Consider the following 24,632-nt stretch of genomic DNA (forward strand, 5'->3'; position numbering starts at 1 on the left):
GAACCTGCACGGGCAAAACCAGAGCGAGAACTTCCGGTGGGCAGCTCCTGAGCTGGCTGGTTCCAGGTGGCCCCACAACCCTCTCTCATACTTGCAAGCAAACAGGCAAGGAAATGCTTCACCACAGACCCAGCGCAGACGTTGCCAAAGCCAACACCAAAGCCATCCCTGATGGCATCCCTAAAGGACACCAGCTCACGTCCACACACTCAGAAGAGCCTGGGCACTGTCCCACAGCTCTGACCTCTCGGATGGACACTCACCTCCGCAAAAGAAGCTTGGGGTGGTTCTTACTCTCCAGATTCTTCTCAATGAGGTCAGAGAGGAGTTGCTTCAGCACGCCCGTGGCGTACTCCATCTCGCCCTGCAGCGCTGTCATGATGAGGGAGGCCACATTGCCGCGATCCCGCATGGAGAAGCTCCGCTGAGCCTCCAGAGTGCGAATGAAGGTCAGCAAGAAGTGCTTCTTGTTCAGGAGCTGCCCAAAGAGGGTCAAGGACTTCTCCACGTTCGCCTGGACCTGCAAGGACAGAGCAAAGCTGGGAGATGGGCACGAGGGGGAGGGAGATAAGAAGAAGGTGACTGGGTTGCACAAGACCCTGGATTCACCCTCCTCCCCAAGAGGAAAAGGTGAAAAAGGGTCAAAAAGCAGCTGGATTTGCTCTCTCTGTACTACCACAAGCTTCCTCTTTGGCGATCAGCCTCAGTTCCCTCCAGAAGTATTATCTGGTTTGTTATATCTCAGCATCAGGTTAACAGTCTCAGGGCATCAATGCATACATACATACATACATATATATATATATATATATATATAAAAAAGCATACACTTCCATACAAAGACTCTCTCCCACGCATGTGCAGGCACATACAGGCACTTCCCTCTCATAAACAAACTCTCTTTCTCTCCCAAACACACACACAAATTACAATTTTCAATTTCAGCTAACAAGCAGCTCAGTTCCCACCCAAGTCGCAGCAACATGTGCTTCGGGTATGGCACAGAAAGCAAACAAAGCCACAACCCTGAGCTCCGCCAGCAGCAAACCCGCCTGGCTTTTGGGGGCTTGATTTCAGACAGGGAAGCAAATAGCAGAAACCTGGCTCTGCCCTGCTCCAGACACAGCCTGAAATATTCCCTCTCCTCTTCAGACATTTGAAGGTGTATTTCTGGCCACATCTGGCCACGCAGGACCCAGCAGGGATTGGGCTGGGATGCTTTCATACCCACACTGCCGTTCTCAGCCCAGCTCTGGTCAGCCCCGACCACATTTCTTATCAGAAATGAATATTTTTACAGTGCAATGCTTTCCCATTAGAAAAGATGGCTTCCTCTGAATAAAAGCCTTGTTGTGGTAAAACGTCAATTTTAATTTTCCTTTTTTTCACCCCTTTGTCTTCCTGATTGGGAGAATAAGTGAAAAATTTAATTTCATGTCGATATTTGGAGACAAAACAACACTTTTCATTTCAAAACACCAACTCAAAAGGAAGAACAGGGTTTTGACACATCAAATCATTTCATTTCAATCAAAACTTTGGATCGGCACTCTTCTGCTCAGCAAAATTCCTCACTGTTGTCATTTCCCCCTCCAAAATACTCTTTCTTACTCGACAAAAAACTCTCTTTCCCACCTAGTCCTTGTCAGTTCTGCGACATGAGCCATCAAGTGCCACCGTCACCCCCATCACCCAAGCGAGCGGGGACGCCTGCCCCAGAGCATCCCAGAAGGGTGATGCGGGAGTGACAAACCCTGTCTGCCCCACCCTCGGGGTTCCTCTCGCGGGCACCACTCCAGCAAGCACATGGCTCAGTTTCCCTTAATGCAGGTCAGAGGACAATGTCCTGCTAGGAACAGAAATGCTTTAAATTACGGTTTCCCAGAGTTCCTCCCTCCAGACTACACGGGGACCTTGATGCGATGATGCTGGTAACTCAGGCTGATGCCTGAGGTTCAGCAGCATCGGCTGCTCCCTGCGGGGACACAAGATGCCGGTTGCTTCCTCAGCATGGGAAGACCCGAGAGCCAGCTGGAGCGCAGCGGCTGCACTGCAGACCTACCAGACCCACCAGTATAACCAAGGCAGAAGGAGATGTGCTGCATCCCACCCCTCCACGTTGCTGGTGCTTTTGCAGCCAAGACCAGGCAAAGGAGACCATGGGTCGAGAGACTTTCTCCCTTCAGCAGAGCAGCAGTATCTTGAGAAGACGGAAAACGGGTCCTGCCTGACAGAGACCATCCCACTGGAGCCTTGGCAGGGAGCACGGGAGGACATGACACCCCCATCACACACAGCACGGCAATGCCTGAGCTCCCCCCACGCCTGTCACCTCCCTGGGCCCCCGTATTTGACTTGCTGATCATTAGCAAAAATGAATGAACAATGCCAAATTAAATATTTAATCAGGCTTAAATTCATACAAAGCAACAAACCTCCCACCCAAAACCTACAGAGAAAGGGAGCGGGTACCAACAGCCTGGTGCTCGCTGCGGATTAGCGTGTGCGTGAGCAAGCGCCGTTTCCTTCCCATCACTTACAACAGCTAATGTTACACGCTGAGTGAAGAGACAAATAAAAGCAAACCTGATTAAATTATATGAAGCTTACACAACTGTAGTTGCTTTATTTAATCTCTTTTGGGGATTTTTTTTTTTTCCCTCCTTTGCAACTTAACCCCTTGTTTCCCAGGCCAGGCTGAGCTGGTGCGCTCTCTTGAGTGGGATTTTTTTGAATTAGGAGCTGGAAGGGAACAAACTCCCACCCAGCCTGCTGTGGTCAATGCAAAATTCCTCCTCCAATACCCTTTTGGATACCCTTTCCACCCCTCTCTCCTTAGGAAAAACGCTTAAGAGCAAGAGCAGAGGTGAGAGGAGAGCCAGGCATCTGCACAGACAGGAACGGCTGTGCCCCTGGGAGGGCTACGCTCACGCCTGCTGCGGCTCTGAGCATCCGGAAACCCGAGCTGCAAGGGGAAATCCATGGAAACGGGGGTCTCTGCCGTCCGCCCTTGGAGCTGAGCTGGGATTAGGGACCGGGGAAGGAGGGCGGGCAGAGGGCCAGGGCCCCGCGCTGTAGCCATGCTGGCGTTCCACACCAGCACGTGCACTTGCAGTCGGTCAGAGCTTGTTGCGTTGTAATTAGTGAGCGTGTATCTTGCACCAGGGCCGATTACTTCTCCTAAATACATTGTGAAGCCCACGTCAACATCAATTACCATGCAGGGTCACCAGCGAGGGGAAGCTAAGGTCACCCCCCTCCTTTCTCTAATCAAGAGCGGCCTCGGCAGCCCAGCAAAGGAGAAGCCAATTGCTGTGCAATTGCACGCGTGAAATTAAACAGAGGTGGGGAAGCTGGGAGAGGAGAGGGGGCTGGTTTGGGGAGCAGGGGAAGGATGCCAAGGATGGGCTCTGCGTGGGGAAACGGAGCCAAGCGAGAGGCAATGTCGGACAAGCCTGCTAGAAACGAGCAGCCGGTCAGGCATCAAACAAACCCAATTGAATAAAGCAAGTGCTGTAGAAAATGACAGCAGCAATGATATTAATATAAATATTGATATTAATGTTAGAGAGCACAGTAACTGTTCAGCAGCAGGTCCACATTCACGTCGGCTGCCACGCGGCGAGATGCTCTTTGCCACACCAGCATCCGACCAAAGCATCTCTCCAGCCTGATGCTTGTGGCACAGGGACTCGTGCAGGGCCCCAGGCAGGGGCACAGCCCCAGTGTGAAACACTACAGACACAGACAGACAGAACCACACCTCCATCTCCTTCAGCACAGGATGATCTTCTATCCCCGGGAAGAGAACCCGCATGGCATAGGTGCGGTAATCCAGAAAGGGGATGCCAGCCCCATCCAGGTCGTTGGTCAGTTCGTTAATGTCAGTCTGCAGCTCAGCGAAGGCTGGAGTGAGAAAAGCAGAATTAAGCAACACATCCCAGAGTCCCAGGGCACAGCATCGGCACCCACCAGCACCCCATGGGTGGGACCCCCCAAGGCATGAATCAGCTCCACATCCCTCCCCCCGCAGCAGGCTGTGATTGCTGTCCCCACCTCACAGACAGAGACACTGATCTGCAGACAGTGGGGATGACTTCCCCAGAATAAATCGAGTGGCAGATCGGGGAAGAGGACTGCCAGGTCCCAGGGGGCTCAAATCCCCCCTCCTCAGCACTTGTAGCCTCCCAGGGATGCTGGGGGCAGCGAGGGACGGCAAGGCTTGAACAAAGCCAGAGCTTCTTGGGGGAAATGTTAGCCTAAACCACAAGAATGTCCTCGTTTCTTTTTGACCTAAATACTATTCGAGAGAAGAGCTTGAACACACCCACCCCAGCACCTCCCGATCCAAGCAGAGGCAGCTGCGACTCCCAGAGGAATGTGATGGGGGGGTGTGTCCTGAACCTTTAATTGCACCTACAGGGAAAAGCTGACAGGAGAGGAGTCCTGGAGATGCACCAGGGAAAGGGGTTGAGGGGTGAGAAAACCCTCAGAAAAATCAAATTAACGGCACTTTAAAGGGAGCTGAAAGCCAAGCAGAGGACTGCAGGCTCGTCAGCCTGATGAGAAAAAACAAACCGTCAGCTTGAAAAGCGTGCTATCTTATCTGTAACTAGTGGGACTAGAAAAGAGAAAAGGCAGGGAAGAGATTGTGCCTTTTAATTAAAAGCAGATCCTTTTATCTGCCAGCTGTGGAAGACAAGACACCATCCTCTCCACCAGCTCCCTCCCCTCTCCCTGTCACCAGTGCCATCCGCAGGCATGTGCAGGGATGGGGATTTGGGGGAGCAAAGGGTTTGTCTTTCTTTCCCCTTTTTAATATCTTCTTTTGGGTGCCTGCTCCATCCACAGCGCCTGGGCTTGTTGTGGCTGTGGCTGGCAGGGTCGGGGCCTTGGGAGCCAACTCTGGGGGATAATGGGCAATTAGGTTTTATCAGCAGGATCATACAAGGAATTGTGTCCAATTTCACAGCATCCGTCTGTCACATAACGAGAGACCGACTGCCCACTCACAGGCAGCCCTCGCTACCCTCCTTGCTCTCTTTTCTCCCATTCGGAGAAATGGAGGGGAATTCCTTAACTGGAAAAATCCCCAGATCCCACCCAAAATGAGTTCACTTCCTCTGACAAAGCAGCTTTGTCCATTCCCATTCCCGCTCTGGAAGGCAGCGTGGAAAGGGTGGGGGCACTCTGAGCCTCAGGGTAGTACAGGACCCTCCTAGATGCCCAGGTTAGCAGCACAGGGATCCCTCACCCTCTTTGCACTCCAAGGCCACCCGGGACTCCAGGTTGTCCATCTGCAGCTGGAGACGTTTCAGGGTCCGGTCAGCATCCCGGGACTTGCGCTTGTAGGCGATGAGGACGATGATGATAATGAGGAGGAGCAGACCACCTCCGCCACCGATCCCGATGATGGCAGGCAGGGTGAGCAGGCTGTCCGAGTAGATCTGCAGCGTCCCTGGGGAGAACTCGAACCCTCCAGCCTTGATCTGCACCATGGGGGGGAAAAAAAAGGAGCCAGTGTCAGGGGGCATGTGCCCAGGGCAGCCCTTCCCACTGTGCCCGCTGTGCTGGGAACTGGGGGCTGACTCCCAGCCCATGGAAAGAAGGGTGCGGAAAACCACAGGGATGGCAGGAGCTGGTACGGAGCAGCACGGCGCACTTTAATGGGATGCAGGACACACGCTGCCGGTGCACGTGGAGCAGGCAGAGAGTTTGATGTCTCATTCAGACAACATTACAATAACAGATGGGATGTGAAGCGAGTTCCCCCCCGGGTGGGGAGACTGGGGGGGACCGCGCTGGGTCCCTTTCAACCTGGCAGGGTCCTGGAGCGCAAGCACCGCTGTGCTACAACCCCACAAACAAAGGAGCCTTCCTTACGGCATGAGCCGGCACCAGGGGGAAGGGGTGGGAATCCCCCCGCCTTGGCACCGGCTGCGCCTTGGCACCCAGCGGGGAATGGCGGCTGTTGGCAGGGCCAGCCAGGGCCAGCCAGGGCACAGGGATGCCTGGCCGAGCATGCTGAGGAGGGGACGAAGTATTTGGTCCTACCAAACACATAACTACGGAGAGCGATGCCGGGGGAGCAGGCGCCTGAGGGTGCTCCTCCACGTGCACCGACTATCCGGTCCTCAGCCAAGTGTGAGCACGCAGCCGGGCCAGCGTCGGGATGAAGACTGAACCTCTGTGACACGAGAAGCAAAGGCACCAGCGTCGACATTTACCGTGACTTTGTGCTGGCCAGTGAGGTTGGGCGACTCGCAGAGGAGCTGGGTCTCGGAGACGGTCAGGGTGCAGGGAGTGTCTCCGATCAGCACCGTGTAGTTCAGGCGGGAGTTACCAGCAGCCGGCGGGAGCAGGTTCCTGCCCTTTGAGGGAACAGGGAACAGATTGTCAGTTCTCATGCAACAAGAAATGCTTAAAAAACCCACTGTAAAGCAAATTTGTGCTCTCACAGGGCAGGAATTTGACCCAGGAGAGATAAAAAGCCACGTCCACCCAGGGACACATCCCTACCACTCTGCCCCCGGGCGCACACTGCCTTACCTTCAGGATGAGGGGAGAGCTGGGCTTCAGCTCCAGCATCCCCGTGGGGCTGAGCGGCTCGAAGACCGGGTCTGGGTAGTACACGAAGTTGGTGGTGTTGACGATCAGCAGGGCCTGGACGTTATCCATGATGAAGCCAATCTCATCCGGGCGATCGCCGACCTCCGGAGGGCTCCGCTCGGGGTTGTCAATGGAGGGCGCGTAGCAGACCATGGTGGTGTCGTTGTAGACAGTGCAGTTCTGCAGGAAGCATGGACTTGAGGTCAGACCCGGCTCCCGACAGAGAGGTCGGGATCGGACCCCACACGGATCTCCTGCAAGCAGCAGCTCTGGACATAGCATTTAGACTCAGGATCTCCTGTCCTGTGCCATCACATCAACAGGCACCACATCCTGCCCCTGGGCAGAGAGAGACTCGTGTCTGCAATAGATGTCCAAGGGGTTGCAGGTGGGAGGTCACTGGGGACGGGCTCTTTCTGTCACTATCCTGCAGACCCCCCACAAACCTTCCAGCATTTTTGCACACTCAGATCTCAACCCTGTCCTGGCAGCACCTGGCTGGAGGCTCTGCAGGGAGATTGGTGCCTATCTTTGGGTGGCAGCCCCTGGACCTCAGCCCTTCCAGGCCATCACACCTGACGGGGAAGCTATGTGCTTTCTGCCCTGCACTGCAGAGGGATGGCATCCCTCCACCTTGTTCTCTGCCCCTAGCCCCAGCCAGCACCACTTACGTTCTCCCTTTCAGAGCTGCAGTACTTGGCCCGGATCCTGGGCTCTTTGATGGTGGCCAGGTTGGTGCCGGTCACAGTCAGCAGCGTCCCACCACTAGAGACACGGAGACAATAGGTTAGCAGACGCAGCTTGGCACTGGGCCCCCACTTCTGGGAGGGAAGTACCATCCTCACCAGCCAGACAACCATCTGCCCCAGTTTGGGGGAACCACAATGCCCTGGGGATCTCTTATCCTCCCAGGTGTCACCTCAGCCAGCAGGATCTGGCATTCATCACCATCAAATCATCTCAGCTGACCCAAGGGCCAACTAGAGGCATAAAACTTGCCTAAGTAACACTAACATCGCACACTGTGTCTGGGTTTGGGGTCTGAAGGCAGTGCGCAAGCTAAAGGAGGCCAGGCATCTGCAACAGGAAAGCATCCCAAGGAGGGAGAGGTCCTCTGTGCCACCTCCTTCTCCAGCATGCAGGCAGTGGGTGGCAGGGCAGGCTGAGCCTTGCCAGGTTTTCTCCACGGCTTGGTGTTAAAAGCCCTGCCGCCCCGGAGAGCTCGGCCATGCCCCTGGGGAGCTCGCTCTTCATCAACACCCTGGGGAAGGTTTCCCTTGGTGGCAGCGCTTAATGGATTCCTTCACCTCCTCTCCAGCCAATTCAAACCTTTTAGAAAAATATGTAAACATTTCAAAAAATCCCCCGATGGGAAATATTTTAATTTTATTCGCTGCTGCCAAATGTCAAGCTGAAATTAAGCAGATCCAAAGCGCTCTTTGCTCTTGCCCCCTGCCAGGCTGAGCACTGCAGGCCAGGACTTAGCAGCACCCCGGTGCCAAGCCATTGCTCACGCTCCTCTCGCCACATCTCTGGAGCACGGCCCGGCGGCTATCGCAGCAGCACTGGGATGTACCCATCAAGGGGGGGGATCCGTGAGGCGAAGAGTCCCCCTGCATCCCACAAGCTCCACGCGGGCACCCCACAGGTCACCTGTTGATGCTCCACTCGGGATCGATCTTCTGGATGGTGGGGTCCTCCGTGTAGTTGTACTTCACCTCCGGGTTGCTCAGCTCTGCCCGGTTGATGTTGATGAGGATGGGGGAGCCGCCGGGGGTGTGCCCAGGGGGGGTCCTGCACCGGATCTCGCGGGCGCTTCTCCTGGGGCAGAAACGCACAGCCCGTCAGAGCCCGGGCAGGAGGGAGGCGAGGGGGGCCGGCGGCGGCCGATGCTGCCCACGAGCCCCCTGCCCCTCTCCCCTTCTGAAACTCCCATGGGCAGGGTGGTGAAGAGAGAAAGGAGGAAAAAAAAAAATTAAAAAACCCTACAAGAAATGAAACAAAAGGCAGCCAGGAAAGGCTGAGCAGCTCCTGAGCGTTCCCATCGCGCGGCTGCTGCAAACAGCAGCGATTAGGGCTGATAACCAGTAATTACCACAGGAAAATATTTAAAGAGCCGCTCCATTATCATCCCTAATCTAAAAATTATCCACTTCATGCCTCAGGGCTTTGTGCTTTTAGAGAAAAATCTACGTTCTTTGGGCTCTTCCTGCAGCCCCTGACACACAGAGGTTTCAGGGGGAGACACCTCCATCCACCCATGGGGTTTGGCACCCGGGGTCCCTCCTGGCTCCCCAGCGTGGGCTCCTAGCCGCTGCTCTATCTGGGGGTCCCGCTGCCTCCGGAGGTGCCCGTCACTCATCCTCCACCACCCTCCAAGCCCCTCACCATGAAAAAGCGCAGGGCCGTCCCCCGATGGTCACGGAGACGTTGCTGCCAGCGTTGAGGTGGCTGCCTTCGATGGCGATCCAGGTGCCACCGGAGAGAGGACCCCGGGCTGGGACCACACGGGAGAAAGTGGGCGTCTGTCAAAGCAAAAGAGCATCCCTGGTGTCAGCCGGACTGGTGACCAAAACCTGCGTCCCCAGGCAGCCCCGAGTGGCTGACAGGGCTGCAGAGGAGAGGGACCCGTGGAACAGTGGAAGTCTTGGAGAAATTCAACCAGCATGACTCAGCACCTGCCCAGAGCATCCCCGTCTGCCTCCCAGGAAAATGATGGCCGATTTTCCAACTCACCCAGAAAACCACCCAAAACCACCCGGCATCACCTCCCTCCAGCAGTGCCACATCAGTCCCCCGACACGGGGCTTACCACGAAGGTGAAGCTCTTGGGGGACGTGGCCCGGTAGCTGGGCGAGCAGTCACGGATGCACACTTCTACCCGTGCCTCGTGGACCTTGCTTGGGCTGGCATCTCCGATTTCGCACACAATCCTACGGGATGTGGGGAAGGAGCCCTCAGTGTCCCAGCACTGAGATGCTCCCTGTGCCATGGTGGGGATGGACCAGCTTCAGAAAGGGGCAGATCTGGTGCCAAGCAAGGGTCCCAGATGTCAGCAGCGTTCATGAGAAGCCAAGGCAGTGGGTTGTTGGCCCTGGGGGCAGCTCCCCCAAAGCCTTTGGGCTCCTCCCAGAGTGACCACAACCAGCAGGTACTTCTCTCCCAGTCTGGCCCAGTCAGCCCCACGTCTTCTGCAGCCATGGGCAGCCCTGACCCTCACATACCAAGGTGACCTGGAGCACACCCACCCCTCGCCAGGCACTTACTGCTCAGCGCTGATGTACTCGCTCTCGATGGGGATGCACAACACTTTGCCGACTCGAACACCCCAGCGAACATCTTCAAACTTCAGGCCCAGGTTCTCGCCGGTGATGGTCAGACGGGTCCCTCCTTGCCTGGGGCCGGTCTCAGGGGACAGCTAGGAGGGAGCACAGCCCATCAGCCGAGGGAATGGAGCTGCGAGGACGCCTCGCTCGGGCAAGCTGCAGCCCGGGCAGCCACAGGATGCGTGTTACTACCCCCTGAGCAGCGAGAAGCAGACGGGTGATGATAAACACCAGAGCGTCTGCAAGGGGCCCACAGAGTGGGAAAGACCTCTCAAATGACAGCCACATCCACAAGCCCCCCTAGGAACAAGCCAGGAGATGCCAGATGTGTCCAAGCAGAGGGCTGGGACTTGGACAACCCATTGCAGATGGAGCCGCCTTGCAGGTGACAAGGACACGGATGGGAAGGAGAGAAGGCAGCGTCAGCCACGGCTACAGCTGAGCCGGCAAGGAAGCACGTGAATCTGCGTCCCACGTACCCAGGGATGAGGTCCCCATGTCCAACACGTCCTCAAAGCATCTCCACCAGGTTCCTGCACACAGCAGGCAGTGAGGAGAAGGGTTCCTCTCTGCCAGCAAACCCTGTGCCAAGGCTGGCTGGGAAGGGAGGGCACCTCACGCCGGCGCTGCGCCTCATTTACCAGGATGATGCCCATTAAAGCGGGCAGGTGTGGCCTGGCAGACGGCGCGGGATGAGGGATGAGCGCAGGCACGGGCCCACTGCTTCCTCCAGCCAGGAAATTACGGGCGGTTTTACACCAGCGCTCGCCAGCCCCGGGGCCCAGCGCCCACCTGCAGCACTAACCGGGATGGACGGCAGGGCTGCACGCCCCGGTGGGACGGGGACAGAGCAGGGCAAGAGGCAGCTTCAGGCAGCAGGCGAGGGAGAGACGCAGGCTGGGTCAGTCTGGGGAGAAGGTGTATCCTGACCCAGGAAAAGGGACTGTTTCGTTGGAGGTGATGCCCTCCTCTGCCCGTGCTCCCGCAGCACCAGGAGGCATCTCTGCCAGCACCGAGCCCAGCGCCAGGACAGGCTCATGCTACGGCCACGCTCACGCTGCGACTAAGCACGTACGAGCTCTTTGCATTCCTGGCAACTCTGAGCGGCTGCAACCCGGGGGCCTGAGCCAGCTGGAGCCTCCTCCTCCTCCTCATGCAGGGCTAGTCCTGGATGCCACCCCCGCAGAGAGGAAAGGGGACGAGCAGAGGGTGGGAACCATGCAGCAGCGAACATTGTCCACATCCTCAGCCCTGATGGACTGCACAGAGCTGGGGGCTGTTCCCGCAGGGCCCCACCGCAGCCATCCCCTCTCTGGGGTTAACCACCACCCTCTGGATTCACACCGGGCTGACCATCTTCATCGTGCTCGAACAGGGGCAGCCGGTCCCCCCAGGACAAGTCCCAGGGCAGCAGCAGAGCTAGGACTGACACCTGGGGCCACAGCTCCCGCCAAGGCAGCCAAAACTCACAATTTACACAGCAACAAAACTCTCCGGGGCTGCGGGGAACTGCTGTTTGCCTAAACCCAGCTTAGCCCCTGCCCAAGTCCGAGATCGGAGCTTGTTATGGCAGCTGCTGCCAGCATCAGGCTGGGTCTTCCCCCAAAATCCAGCTCCACCGGGATGTCTGACAAGAAGTGGCTGTTTGTTTGGTGTTTCTAAATGAGCGTTAAAAGCTGCTCCGGCATGTTCGATTCCTCCTCCTCCACGGCAAAGCTGACAAGGGCCACGTGTTTGGGGAGAAACGAGCCCGGGAATGAACTGACATCGTTGGCTGCCCAGCACGGGGAGGTCACAGCTAAACAAGGCACGCGGGAGCAGGGAGCTGGTAAGGAGAGCAGGGGCTGCTCCAGCCTCCCTCTTCCCCCCTCCACCTCCGAACTCCTGGCCCTGACGAACACCAACACTCTTCTGCTAACTGGTTTCACAGGGTCCTCTTACAACAACAAGAAAGCGGCTCCGCTGGGTGCAAGCAGTGGGCTCAAGCCCAGCTCCGGCGGCCGCAGGGGAAGGGATATCGCTCTGAGGGTCACAGCCAGCACCAGGCAGGACCCCGCAGAGGTCTGGAGGGGGCTTGTCCCTACCACCGAGCGATGGGCTCACCCATGGGCTTGACCCATGGTCATCTCCCAGCCAAGCCCCACCACCTGTGAAGATGCCTGCACCTGGCTGGCTGGGTTGGAAGGAGGCTCCAGGTCATCCCAAACTCACTGCAGGAGACTCCCTTTTTCCCCCACCACCCCAAGCTGCCCTCTCCATGCCAGGCTGCTCTCTGGACCATTTCCAAGCCTGCTTGATGCCCAGGTACGGGACAGGGGTTGTGGGAAGCAGCAGGTGAGCATCACACCAACAGCTACGTACATCCACACCGACCACCACCTCCCAGGGCACTAATGCAGAGCGGCACTGAGGTCAAGTCCACCAACTAACAGATCCATTTCTGCTGTACCTGCAATCGCTGCAAAATTTTACAATGACTCAGGGCAAGACAGCTGCTGCGGAGGCTGGACACCATCAGCTGCTGGGAAGCTGCTGTGAGAAGTGTAGATGCCTGCAGCCCTGGCCACACAAGCGCAGGAGGACAGGGCACAGCCTATAGCAAGGCCACCCTGGGCATGATCCGGCCACTGTGGTCTCCGCTCCCACCAACCCAGGGGTCCACCTTTGGGAAGTTCAGCCTGAGCATGGTGGGAAGCCATCGGGGACGGGGAGCCCCGCAGCCCCGCACACAGCAGCAGTCATCCTCGTAGGGACGCAGGCTCTGGGGCTCAACCCCACTCGCCCAGGAACAGATCCCTTCTCCTGCCAGCGCTGTGACAGCCCCAGGCAGCTCTCTGCAGGCAGCACTTCTCGCAGGCAGGGTCTCTGCAGGCAGGTACGTGCCGGGTGGGGGGGCAGCCCCCTCTCCCCGGGCAGCTGCCGCCCCGCACACCGCAGCGCCGGCACCCTGCGAGAGGCAGGCGGCACGGGGAAAGGCACGACTCTCATTTCCAGCTTCCATCAGATAAGACACTGAAACCCAAACAGATCAGATCCTGCGCTAAGACTCTGGTAATTAACACCGGCGAGGCCCAGCCAGCCGCAGGTAAACAGAAGGTATCCAGCAGATATACCCACCAGTCCCTCCTCGCGCACTTGGAGCCTGGCCCAACAGGCTTGTGAACATTAATATACGCAATCTTATTAAACAAAGGTCATAAAAGCTGTCAGAGAAGGGGGATGATGAACTACCAGCGCGCATGGCGACAAGAGGAGGAGCAACCCAGAGCCGCGGCTTTCCTAGGATCCTCCGGCTGTGCGCAGGAGGACCGGTGGGAATCTCGGAGACGGGCCAGAAAGTCCAGTACATGGGGGAGGCGGAGAGGGGATTTTAGCCTTGGAAATGAAAGTGGCAACAAGAGATGCTCGGTCCTAAACACCGAGTAGATCTGGCTGCTGTGAGGTGCCACCAGAAAGCCCCACCACTATCTCCATCCCCATCCCCCACCTCGGTACCCCAGCACGGGCCATCACCACCCACCCATCCCCGCGTACCTTGGTGATCTTGGGGTCGGTGCAGCGGCTGTTGCCGCTGCTGGCGTGCATCCAGCTGCTCTCGTAGGCCAGGCAGTGCTGCCGCAGCGAGCAGCGCCGCTCCAGCACGCACCAGCCGCACTCGAAGCGCGGGTCAGCCTTGAGGCACAGACCGCAGCTCTCCCGCAGGGCCGAGCACTTGTACAGGTGGGCTGCAATGGCAGGAGGAGCGCGGGGGTCAGCACGGCCCCCCAAGCCCGCGAGCACAGGGTTTTGGGGAGAAGGGCACCCACTCTCGCCCTCCCCGCTGCATGCGTGCCTCCAGCTCCCAAGGGAGCAACGCCCCGTGGGCAGGAGGCACCAGCACCCTTGACTCAACGCCAAGGCAGAGATTTGGTCTCTCCCAAAGCTTCTTGGAGAAAAGCCTTTTGTTCAGAAACCCAGCTGATCCCTGCAGCCGGAGCATTGCTCCCCGCCCCAAGGTACCACGCAAACTGCGGCCAGGGTGGGGAGAATGGTGGGCTGCAGGCTGGGGAGGGCACCGGGTTGCTTTCCCACCCCTGTCCCATCCCTCACTCACCCTGGATGTTCTGGGGGTTGTCGATGACGAAGTTCCCATTCCAGACCACGGACAAGTTGACCGGCAGGTCACTGATGTCGTTGCCTTCATAGAAATACTGCAGGAGGGGGCAGAAGGAGGCAGAGCCCATTAATTGGTGAGGCAAAATGGCCCGGTGAGGGGCACGGAGAAGTGTACAACCCCGTCACGTGGATGTCTCCCATCAACCCAGGGGAGAGGGATGGGGGCTTGGTTCACTGCCTAGGAACAGACAGGTCTAGCAGCCACTGGTCAAAGCATTGGACACAGCATGTGAAACCAGTACGCTGAACCGGCAAAAAAAGATAAATAAGCAAAATAAAGGGTTTCTAAATAGACCCAAGACCCATTAACCCAAAGGTCTGAAGCTGCTGCTGCTGGGAGAGGAGGAAACAGATGGTGTCTCTGCGGCACACACACACCTCTCCCCATCAGGCACCCGAGCCCTCCCCATGTCCTCTCCACTCCAGGGACACTCAGTCAGATGTTTGGGATCATGTCTAGGATCACGCTCGTCGCCAGTGAAGCTCAGGGAGGACAGGCTGGGCACATGGCAGGAGCAGATTCGGCAGAATCGGCCCTGACACCCAATGGGAGGATGTCACCCCGGTCCCCTCCAGCCCCATGTTCCATCAGCCAATGACATAAAGCTGCAGCCACACGGCCATGGGTGGGACAGAGCCAGGCACCAGCCTGGTGCCACACCAACCCTCAGAAAGGTCTTGGGAGAGCATCCCTCCCCTCCACACGCCACGTCTACATCGTACCCTGGGCGCCTCGCTCCCAGCCCCAGGCTGTGCTTGGCTGTACCCCGCTCCAGGACTGGCATCACCACCCCGGTCCCCCGAGCTCCCATGCAGGGATGTGACACCTGCCCCCAGCTTCAGGCGACCCACAGCATGCCCAGACTCAGGCCCTCGCTGCTGTCCAGACGTACCCACGTCCGCTGCTCCTTCCACCCCCACCCCACCCAAACCCCTCTCCCCTGCCTCGAAACTCAAGCCCGAGCCCCAGCAGCTCCATCAATATTCCCTGCACAGCCCCTGCACGCAGACGGAGAGGTTTAATCGATACAGAGGCAGGAAGGCAGTCGGAACCGTCCCTGACAGCTAATGACCTCCTTCGGCAAGAGATTCCCCGCTCCTCGGCTGAGAAAATGACAGGCGTGTCAGGAGAGATTAAATGAATGATTCATGGGTTGCTGGAGTTTGTTAGAGAGCAGCGGACGCACCGGCAGCGACTCACTCGGCCACAGCCCTGCCACCACCTCCAGCCAGCCCGAGCATCACCTTTCGCTGCCCTGGTGCCACACCTGGAGGAGGTGGCCTCTGCATCTCCTCCAGCGCTGCCCCAGCTGCTGCCCCACAGAGCACATTTGTCGCTACCAGCGCCAAGGACTGCTCTGGTGGGTCTGTTCTGCTTGACCCTCTCCACAGGAGGCAGGGACATGGCCCACGAGAGTAGCCAGCATGCCCAGGTGGCTGCAGGAAGCAAGAGATGTTGGGTCCTTCTCACCTCACCGTCAGTGCTGGTCCCTCCCGTGCTGAGTCTCTCCCAACCAGGCAGCATCACCAGCCACAGTCCAGCATCAGACACAGCACCAAAATGGGGCACACACCCGAAGTGCGGCACGGCTACAGCAGCACACCCTTCCCTACACCCTGCAAGGTGCAAATGAGAGGCCAAGCCTGGTCCTCAGTTACACTTCCACAGCTTTTGGCTAGTGGTCCTACGCCCAGGGGCCACCCCACCCAAACGCAGGCTGGAGGACCCCAAAACGCAGCCCTTCCTGGGGAGGAAGGCTGCTAATGATCAACCGTATGCAGCAGTTGTAAGGCATGAGACGTCCAGCTGCAAACTCCACCCTTTCTTGAGCACCCAGCAGCTCCACCACCACCTCCCCTCTGCAGGAAGAGCCCATCACTCCCCACCACGTAGCCTCTCAGACACAGCACCGCTCGCAGTGTTTGCTCAGAGGCCCTTCAGCCACATCTCCATCATGCACCATTTACAACCAGGGCTTCTCAGCAACATCCCCATCACCAGGCCTGGGAAGATGCAGCTAGAAACAGGCTGGGAGTCCAGATCTGTTCACCCTCCCCTGTCCTACACCCACACGAGGACATCCCCGCTAGGACCATGATGAGGAGCTGGCCAGACCCAAGGCATTGAGCAGAGACCACCCCCTGGCAGCAGGAGGGAGCGTGTGCCAGGGAGGGCGGCGGCAGCGCCGGAGCAGAATTTAGCTGTGACGAGCCACGTGGCTGCGTAAGTGAAATTGGCATTTTCAATTTGTACTCTGACATGTCTCATTTGGGGCCCTGGCATCTCGGGAAGGCATCCAGCCTGCAGCTGTCCAAAACACTTATTTGCATCTCTCTGCCCCGGCTGCTTTTGGAAATTAGTTCTTCTGGGAGGTGGGTTGGAGGAAGAAGAATAGGGGGAGAGGGAGGGAGAGCGTTAACTCTTCATGCACCAGCCTCGAGACAGCAACAGGGCAACTGCACAAGAGACAGTGTCCCTGTGGGAAAGAACACCGTGCTGAGGATGCTGAATTTGCCGCGGCGTGGAGCTGGAGCGGCGGGCGGGGAGCAGCCGGCAGCACAGGACTGCGCGGAAGGAAGCAGCACGCAGGAGCAGGAGTTGTCGCCCTGGCTGGCGTTCGCGGTGTGGGATCACCAAGGGAACGCAGGTATCAATGAAAACCGTGTCCTCGGCGTCTGCGTGTCTGTCAGCAGCCTCTCACCTGCCCTGCAGAGACGGCAGCGGGCCCGCAGCTTGGATGCTGTCACTGGTCCCCATAGGATGCTGGACCTGGAGCCATGGCTCCGCTGTGTGTGGGCAGGAGCTGCGGCTGCAGGGGCAGGAAGGGTGCTCACCAATCTGCCCATCCTGCGGGATCCAGACAAGAGCCCATGGACAGCCAGCAGGTCCCATCATGCTGGCTCCTCCCTGCTTCTAGCTGACACAGTGCTACACATCCATTAAACACTTAACTGCTATTAACTTCCCGGTTAATCAATCGCTGTGGCTGGCAGCGATCTGGGATGAGCGGTGGGAGGGGAGAGGAGGCGAGGGTGGGTGCGAGCAGGGGGATGCACCTACCCAGGCAGCCCTGCTCTCAGGCCACCTTTCGCTGTATGAAGGCACCCGGGACCCCCCGGCTGTGCCGCAGGATGATGCAGCACAGCAGCTGCTGCGAGGACAAGTTATGGGAAAGGGACGTTTGCCCTGAGAGCAAAAAACGACAGGCACGGCCCCCAGAGCAAACCAACGGCGCCCAGAGGAGAATCGTGCTCGTGCAGCATGGCCTGCAGAAGTGGATGGGGAAAAAAGATGTCATCGAGTGAGTCAGCAACAGAGACATGAGCTTCTTGGCTCCTCACCTAACCCAGCCAGCCTTTCCGTCTGTCTCTGGAAGAGCCTACAACGTGAGCATGGAGGGGCCAAGGGAGGACACGCCAGCCCCACCAACCTGGATACAGCTATTCCCAGCAAGGTCTCCTTCTGCAGGGACGCAGCTCAGGCAAGAGGGCTCCTCCCCAAGCCTTTCTCAAAGCTCTTCACCCAAAACTGATCTCGGGCATCTTCCCAAGTAACAGCCAACAACCTCAAGTGCTTCTCATGGCTCCAATTCTCACACCCACCCCATCCCTCTGTGGGGGATGCCCACTGGCCCCCAGCATGCTGCAAGGGCTGTGGGTGCCACCTCCCCTGAAGGTCTCACGTTTGGTTCTAGCAAGCCCACTGCTCACCTGCCCACTGGCACCGAGAGCCGCCCAGCTCCCCGTGGGGTGAGGGATTCCACACTCCGAGGACGCGTCTCCAGGCAGCCATGCTCCCAGGGGACAGAGCCGGAGCCAGTGAGGGGACACCCCAAATCTTGGGGGAGATGCACTTTGGGATGCTCCTGCAAGCGCCGTGCCAACTAACCAAAGGCTCTAGCCCTTCCCAGCCCAGACGAGGCCGGGTAGCCCCACAGCCATCAAATCCCTTGCCGCGGGGCTTCCACCCCACCCCAGCCCCAACCCGTACAACCCAGCAGCTGAAGGGAGGGAGAGACCCCGCTCCTCGAGGAAGGCAGCGGAGGGGCTGCTCCTCTGCCCGCTGTGAGTAAACCCACACATCCAAATTTCCCTTGCAACCCCCCTTCCTCTCACATGCACCATCCCCCTGGGCTGCATTTCTGGACAAGTGCTTGGGCTGCAGCTGTGTCCTATTTTTCTGTAGTTGATGACCTCAACTCCTTCCCCGCACTATGGGGACGGCAGTAATGTACATCGCGTCTCGCCAGGGCTCAACTGCAATTCATCATTATTTTATCTGCTGGAATTTAATTGGATCCTATCAAACTCTCCTGATACTCCCTTTTCACTTTAAACACTGCTGCAGGAAAGATAAATGTAGGCACCGCTAGGACGGAGAGCACGGCTTTGTTGGCAAACGGTGCTGGGGTTGTGGGCTCCAATCCTGTTTCCCTCTCCGTGGCTGGTTAATTAGAGATATGTATACTGGAGGTGTGCGGTGCTCAGAACAGGGCATGTGTGTATGATTTATGTTCTTCTATAAATACACCCTAGGCCTAGTAAAATACCATCATCCACACAACAGCACAACTTGACAGTAACATTTGGCCTCTGATTCTGGATCTCCTTTTGCTCTTTTCACATAAATCTCCTCATTTCCTCCCCCATCGCATGCAAGCTTCTTTGCCTGGACTCTTCCTGCCCGAAATTTGGCAGGGTGTAAGTGAGAACTAAAGAACCTGGGAACACATGAGAGAAACACCCAGGCTCCACCATGGTACAAAAACACTCAGAAAGAGCAAATCTACCAGGTCTCGCTTGCCTTCCCAGCATCCACGCCTGCGGCTGGGCACCCCAGCCTGAGCATCCGCAGCTCGGCGGCACTGGGTACCACTCACGCGTTGACCCCGCCAGCCCAGCTCGCTCTGCATCCATATCATTTTGCCACAGGGATAAGCTGCTCCATGCAGCTCCTAGGCAAGCATCCTGACCCGAGCCCGGCCGGAGGGGAGTGACCTCCAGAGCCACAGCCGAAACAGGAGGGTAAGGTGGGCTGCCCATGCTGGGGCAATCAGTGAGGAAGGAGCCGAAAGGGAGCTAGGGAGGTGACACAGCTGCTCCTCACCACATGGGGCTTTGGTTAAAAGGAAAGGGAAATAATTGAGGCGTGAGGCTTAATTTAAAGTGCTGAGACGACAAACTCAAATGCTCGTGGAAAGGAGATCAGGAGTTCTTCCTATTTTTACATTTAAAGGGAAAGAGCAGATCTGGGGCTATTTCAGCCTTAAGAGGAATGTCCTGGAGAGAAAACGCCAAATCCTTGGCAGGAAGAAACACCTGTAGTCATTTTGCCAAGGCCAGGACTATATGGGATGAAGTCCAGTGTTAAAGCAGTAGTGCAGATTCAGGACTGTGGCACTTTCCAGCAGCAGAACTTTTGCAGCAATCAGAAGGATGAGCCCCGTTGAGGGATGGCAGATGGAAAGCATGGGCAAAGGCAGGGGTGCTTGGAAAATGAAACTCAGGCGTCACCTGCACACATTCAGACCAGTGACCACTTCTCCATCCTCTGCTGCAAGAAACAAGCCTGGAAATGTCTGCCTCCAGAAGATTTAAAGTAACCAATTAACAAAAAAAATAGTTTACTGGCAAAGAATTTGTTTTCTTAATTAGGGTTTTCTTTTCTTTTTTGCTTCTTTACAAAGCATGTGGAAAACCTCTAGGGTTGTTTTCTTTCAAACAGCAGAAAGAGACCAAAGTCAGGAGGTAGAAAAAGGTTTTCTCTGCGTCTTCTTTGCCCTGGGGTGTGTAGGGAACACCAGGCCTGGCCTCCCTTGAGTTTGCTGAAGATCTATTGGGTGTCTCAAATGATGTTTATAGTCGACACTCAAACCTTAATGAATGGACTGTTGAATATTTAACCAAGATGTCCTTTCTTCAAAGTGCTAACAAGTCATTGGAGTTTGACAAGCACTAAAACTAAACAAAAGACAAAGAGTTTGAAGCTTGAAGCGGGCTTGACTTATTATCCCTTCCATTCACCCTCCATTCAGGAAAGCATCCCTAATTCCACAGAGTAATTAACCTCTTGTTTAGATCCCATTGAACTCCTGGAAACAAAGTGTACTTAAATGCCTTCCCGAGGCGAGGACATCCATCCCTCACTTGCTGGCTGGGAGGATGTCATCCTCCCCCTGTTTCTCCAGTCACCAGAGCGTCCGTCCACACCAGGCAAGACCCGAAATCCTAACCCAGAAAAGGAATCGCGATGGAAGAACCGGGTGGGTGACCGGTGGGTGACTGCGCACCAGCCTGAAGTGCGATCAGCCAGCCAGATGGACTGCAAAAAAAGACGGGGGGGAGCCAAGCATCGCAGAAGTGTGAATCTGAATCCCCCACACCATAAAGCAGCCTGGCTAAATGCCCTCAAACGTTAAAGCAGGCGAGCAGACCCTGAAAGGAAGAGAGCTTCTTTCAAGCCAAAACTCTTTTCTTCCGTCTGTGAAGCCACCCTGCGCCCGAAAGCCAAGTCTCCTGCCTGGCACCGCAGCCCCACGGAGCTGCTGCCGCCCGCTCCCGTGCCCACACAGCCCGCAACGCCTCCCACGTGCTCTCCGGCCGATTTGCTTTGCTTTCCGGGCGTCCCTGGCAGTTCTCAGGTCAGACGTCCAGCACTGTCAGCCCGGGAGGAGGTGTCGGTCACCTCAGCTCTGCACGGGGACTGCATGGCAGGCTGGTATGCCTGAAGCCATCCCATCCCTCTGAACAAGAGCTGCAGAGGCTGCGCAGCTCGTGACACCGGTGCTGGCAGCCACAGCACCCCTCAGAACACACAGGCAGTGTTTTTTGCTTCTGTCTCTCCCTCCTGCCTTGCAGATTGAAACTCACTGGGGAGAAATGAGTCCAGACGATTCAGACCCCCTCTCTGAGCCTCACCTCTGCAAGGTAAAGGGTCCTCTCTGGCGTGGGCACCTCTCCCCCGAGACCCCGCAGGAGCCATCAGGCTGCCGCTGCCGGCACCACACAGCCGTGCTGCTCCGCGGTAAGGGGCATCTTGCAGCACACACCGGCCCAAACTGCTTTTGAACGAACTAAGCCAAACCGCACGCTGAAGGACTGGGCAAGAGGGAGCTGCCAGCTCTGCCAGCTGCAGGCAGAGACCTGGCAGGAGGCTGGGTTGACCAAGGTGCTCTGGCCAGGCAGGGGCTCCCAAGATGTCCCCGCAAAGCTGGGGACCAGCAAATCACCTCGAGGGACGAAGGTCTGCAAGCCAACATCTGCTTCCCCCACAGATTTCCCATGTCCCAGAGAGACACAGATTCAGCTCCCAGGTGCTGATGCAGCTCAGTGCCCGGCCAGGGTCCCCACAGGCTGGGCTCGCTCTCTGGGACAGAGAGGCCATGCTTCTTCCATGCCTTCCAACAGGGCAATGGTTCCTCCAGCCTGTTTCCAGCCACAGTGCTCCGGCAGTGGGGCCAGGCACAGGCACGTTGCAGAACAGCCCTCGGACAACCAAGCACTCTTGCCAGACAAGAGTGGCTCAGCTGACCCCCAAGAAACCTCTCACATGGGTGTGATGGAGACAGAGCAGCCAAGCTTAGCTACCAGCAGCAACAAGACCTGAGCAAAGAGACCCCCACCACAGTGATGTCTCTTCGCACAAACGTCCATCGTGTTCCTCTCGAAGAACCAACACCAAGCCATGCAGGCAATGGGCAAGGCTGGGTCCGGGGGCAGATCCACATGGTCAAGCCCTGGTGAGGTTCACAACCAACACTGGGGACCAGCAGCCAAGCCAACTCCCTGCGCCTCCCTGGAGCTCGCACTGTGTGCTGCCGCCTGCATTCACCTCCAGGCCAAGCACAGACCCACCGACACCACGTCCAGCCGGAGCTCAGGACAGGGAGCTTTCTGCTCCTTGCAAACTGCGTGTCACCGAGCAAGAGCCCCGGCAGCACGGCATCCCCTCGGCACAGCGACTCGGGATGCTCCTCCTGTCCCAAGGCCCCGCAGCCCCAGGAGCGCAGGAGGAGGGAGGGAGCTGGGGCTCATCTTCAGTGGTCTCTAAATGTCACTCATGCCACCCAAGGACAAGGGAGTAGGGATCGGCGCCAGTATAAGGCTGCAAATGAGCTTTCACAGTGCGAGTGATGGAAAACAAATTTTAAAAGGATTAAATGGGAGGAAGAAGGGAGGGGTCAGGTCCAGGCGGGTGAGGGCAGGTGGGCGCAGAGCCCAGCGGGGCAGCCAAGGCAGTGAGCAACGCCAGCTCCCGGGGGGCTACCGACACCCTGGGTGGGTTTGCTTTGGGCTTGGTGCTCCCAGCACGGGATTGCCACGCAGCATGGGGTGCACACAGCTCACCGAGAGGCCTTACTTAGGGACAAGGCAACCGGAGAGGGCAGAGCAGGCAGAGCTGCCTGCAGGAGAGAGCTTAAGTGACAGAGCTGCAGTGAGCAAGGACAGAGGGGCAGAGAGCGATGCACCAGCAAAGCCAGGATGGAGGGCAGGCAGGCAATAAGGCAGCTGCCGGTTGGAGCTGGGGACGGACAGGGGCTGCCAGGGACAGACAGGGGCTGCAGGGGAGGAGGGGAAGCACTCATGGGGCTGGCAGGCACGGCCACATGCAGGGAGTGTGCACAGCGGGACACAGAGAAGGTGTTAGCTAGATCCCGCTTGTGAAGTTGGATGGCTTGGTGTCAGGGGGAAACGAGAGCCGGCAGAGGGGAGGGGGAGGCAAGACTCCGGCACGTCCGGGCCAGCTGGCTCTGGCCCAGGCAACTTTCTTCAGCTTTCCAAAGCCAATTTCCTTGGAAATTCTCCTAAAGCCTGGCGGCTCCCTCGGGGTGGCTCTGGAGTTGATCCTATCCGGAACGACCCTGAGCAGCAGCCTCCCCATGCACGTGGGGGGAGCAGAGGGGAGTCCACCCCGCACCCCACGAGTGCCAGAAACCCCCGTTACCTGCCCATGGGAGAGCAAACCTGTGCAACGTGCCGGGAAGGTCCCGAGGCAGGGCAGGAACGAGCAGCCCCCAAACACAGCCCGCGCCGAGGCGAGCCAAGCACTCACCGAGGTGTTCTGGCACTGGATGCTGGTGCTGTTGAAGCGCAGGGCGGTGACGCGGGTGGTGCTGCCGGGGATGTGGAAGATGCACTCGTAGTTGCGCTGGCCGGACTGCGGCTGAGGCAGGTTCTTGGCCGTCAGGGTGATGGGTTTCACCACGCCCACAGGGATGTAGATCTGGGTGGAGGGCAGGATCTGGGGGCAGTCCTGCAAGGGGAACAAGGGGCAGATGATGAGAGGGGAACACTGCACAGCCTGCCCCAGCACCCCCAGGACCCACCCTGGGCTGGCAGGCTGGGCAATATGCTGCAGAAAGACCACTCCGAGCACACGCTTGAGTAAATCTTTGCGTGCAGCCAACCACAAACAAGCATCTCATGGCTGCTCTGACTAAAGCCCTGAAGACAGAGGAGAGCACAGAGAAACCTGGTGGTAGGACAGTGGGGTGTTTTCCACAGCTCAGGCTGATCCAGGCGGGAGGTAGGGAGAGAATTCAGCTATGGGACCTGTAACGTGGCGCTGCGACAGCAGCACACACTTTGGTGAAATGACTGGTAATGAGATGGGCTTTAATGCCATCATTGCAGTCAGTAGGTTTCAGAGTTAACACCTACTGGGCTGTGTATTATCAGGCTATCCTCTCAGTCCTCCTGTTTTCCTTACAGCCTCCATCCCCCTTCCTTCACAAGCCGACAGAAAAGCCTTTTCCCCCCTTTGACACAGCAACATGCTTCTGCAGTGATGCAGAGAACCTGCTCTGCAGCGAATATGGCTGCCGGTGCTTCTGTCCATGGCCAAAAAGCAGCATCACCCCAACCAGCCTGGCTGCAGGCTGCCCAGAAGACAGCGGCTCTGGCAAGTGGATGCTGGTGAGTCCAACCTGGCGAGGAAGGCAAGGGCAGGGGGCTCGGCACCGCCCTGCCAGCCCCCCACGCTCCCCAGGGAAGCAGCCGTCGTGAGGGCAAAGCACTCGACTTCTAATAGCCACTGGCTCCCAGCTGCTCCGGGGCAGCCGATCAGCCCTGTGTGTAAAGCACAGGGGAGCAGGAGGGAGCAAAAATAAATGAGCTCAGGCAGCAAAACAGCTCCGTGGCCCCGGCGGGTGCCACTTGGGGAACAACAGCCTGATGCAACCCCACGCCGGCCTTGCCGAGCCTGGCGGAGGTCTCACACCTACTCCTGGAAAAATCAGCTTCAAATAACAGCAAAAGGGGAATAACGTGCGCTGAAATGAGCTGCTCTGAAAACAGAGGCGGCAGCAGCAGTGCCAGGGGTGGACGCAGCCCCCCCGGTGCTCTTGCCATGGCACGGCTGTGGGGACCCCCGCCCCGGGGACCCCCGCGCATGGCCAGCGCTGCCCGGCTGCCTCCTGCCACCCCGCAGCGAGCTGGGCCGGACCTCGCGCAGCACCGCTGGGCTTTATCTCAGCCTGCAGGACTAATCTAACTTTCAAAGGATGCAGAGAATGAAAAACAAATTGTTTCATTTAGCAAATA

The 24,632-nt window shown here is 57.6% G+C and overlaps 1 protein-coding gene across 4 annotated transcripts in view; it reads right to left on the reverse strand.

Moving 5' to 3' along the window:
- The window catches only part of PLXNA1 (plexin A1), a 122,810-nt gene that overhangs the window by 27,659 nt on the left and 70,519 nt on the right, over nucleotides 1–24,632 (reverse strand). For all 4 annotated transcript variants that reach the window (XM_075432387.1, XM_075432384.1, XM_075432385.1 and 1 more), the window contains exons 10-22: nucleotides 23,143–23,343; nucleotides 14,029–14,125; nucleotides 13,470–13,660; nucleotides 9,876–10,027; nucleotides 9,422–9,542; nucleotides 8,998–9,134; nucleotides 8,263–8,430; nucleotides 7,281–7,374; nucleotides 6,550–6,789; nucleotides 6,228–6,371; nucleotides 5,255–5,489; nucleotides 3,764–3,906; nucleotides 264–520 (exon numbers count right to left, since the gene is read on the reverse strand). In XM_075432387.1, coding sequence (XP_075288502.1) covers nucleotides 264–520; nucleotides 3,764–3,906; nucleotides 5,255–5,489; nucleotides 6,228–6,371; nucleotides 6,550–6,789; nucleotides 7,281–7,374; nucleotides 8,263–8,430; nucleotides 8,998–9,134; nucleotides 9,422–9,542; nucleotides 9,876–10,027; nucleotides 13,470–13,660; nucleotides 14,029–14,125; nucleotides 23,143–23,343 — 2,180 coding nt within the window. The remainder of the gene's footprint in view (nucleotides 1–263; nucleotides 521–3,763; nucleotides 3,907–5,254; nucleotides 5,490–6,227; nucleotides 6,372–6,549; nucleotides 6,790–7,280; nucleotides 7,375–8,262; nucleotides 8,431–8,997; nucleotides 9,135–9,421; nucleotides 9,543–9,875; nucleotides 10,028–13,469; nucleotides 13,661–14,028; nucleotides 14,126–23,142; nucleotides 23,344–24,632) is intronic.

The sequence above is a fragment of the Opisthocomus hoazin genome, chromosome 11, assembly GCF_030867145.1.
Source record: "Opisthocomus hoazin isolate bOpiHoa1 chromosome 11, bOpiHoa1.hap1, whole genome shotgun sequence".
Taxonomy (NCBI): Eukaryota; Metazoa; Chordata; class Aves; order Opisthocomiformes; family Opisthocomidae; genus Opisthocomus; species Opisthocomus hoazin.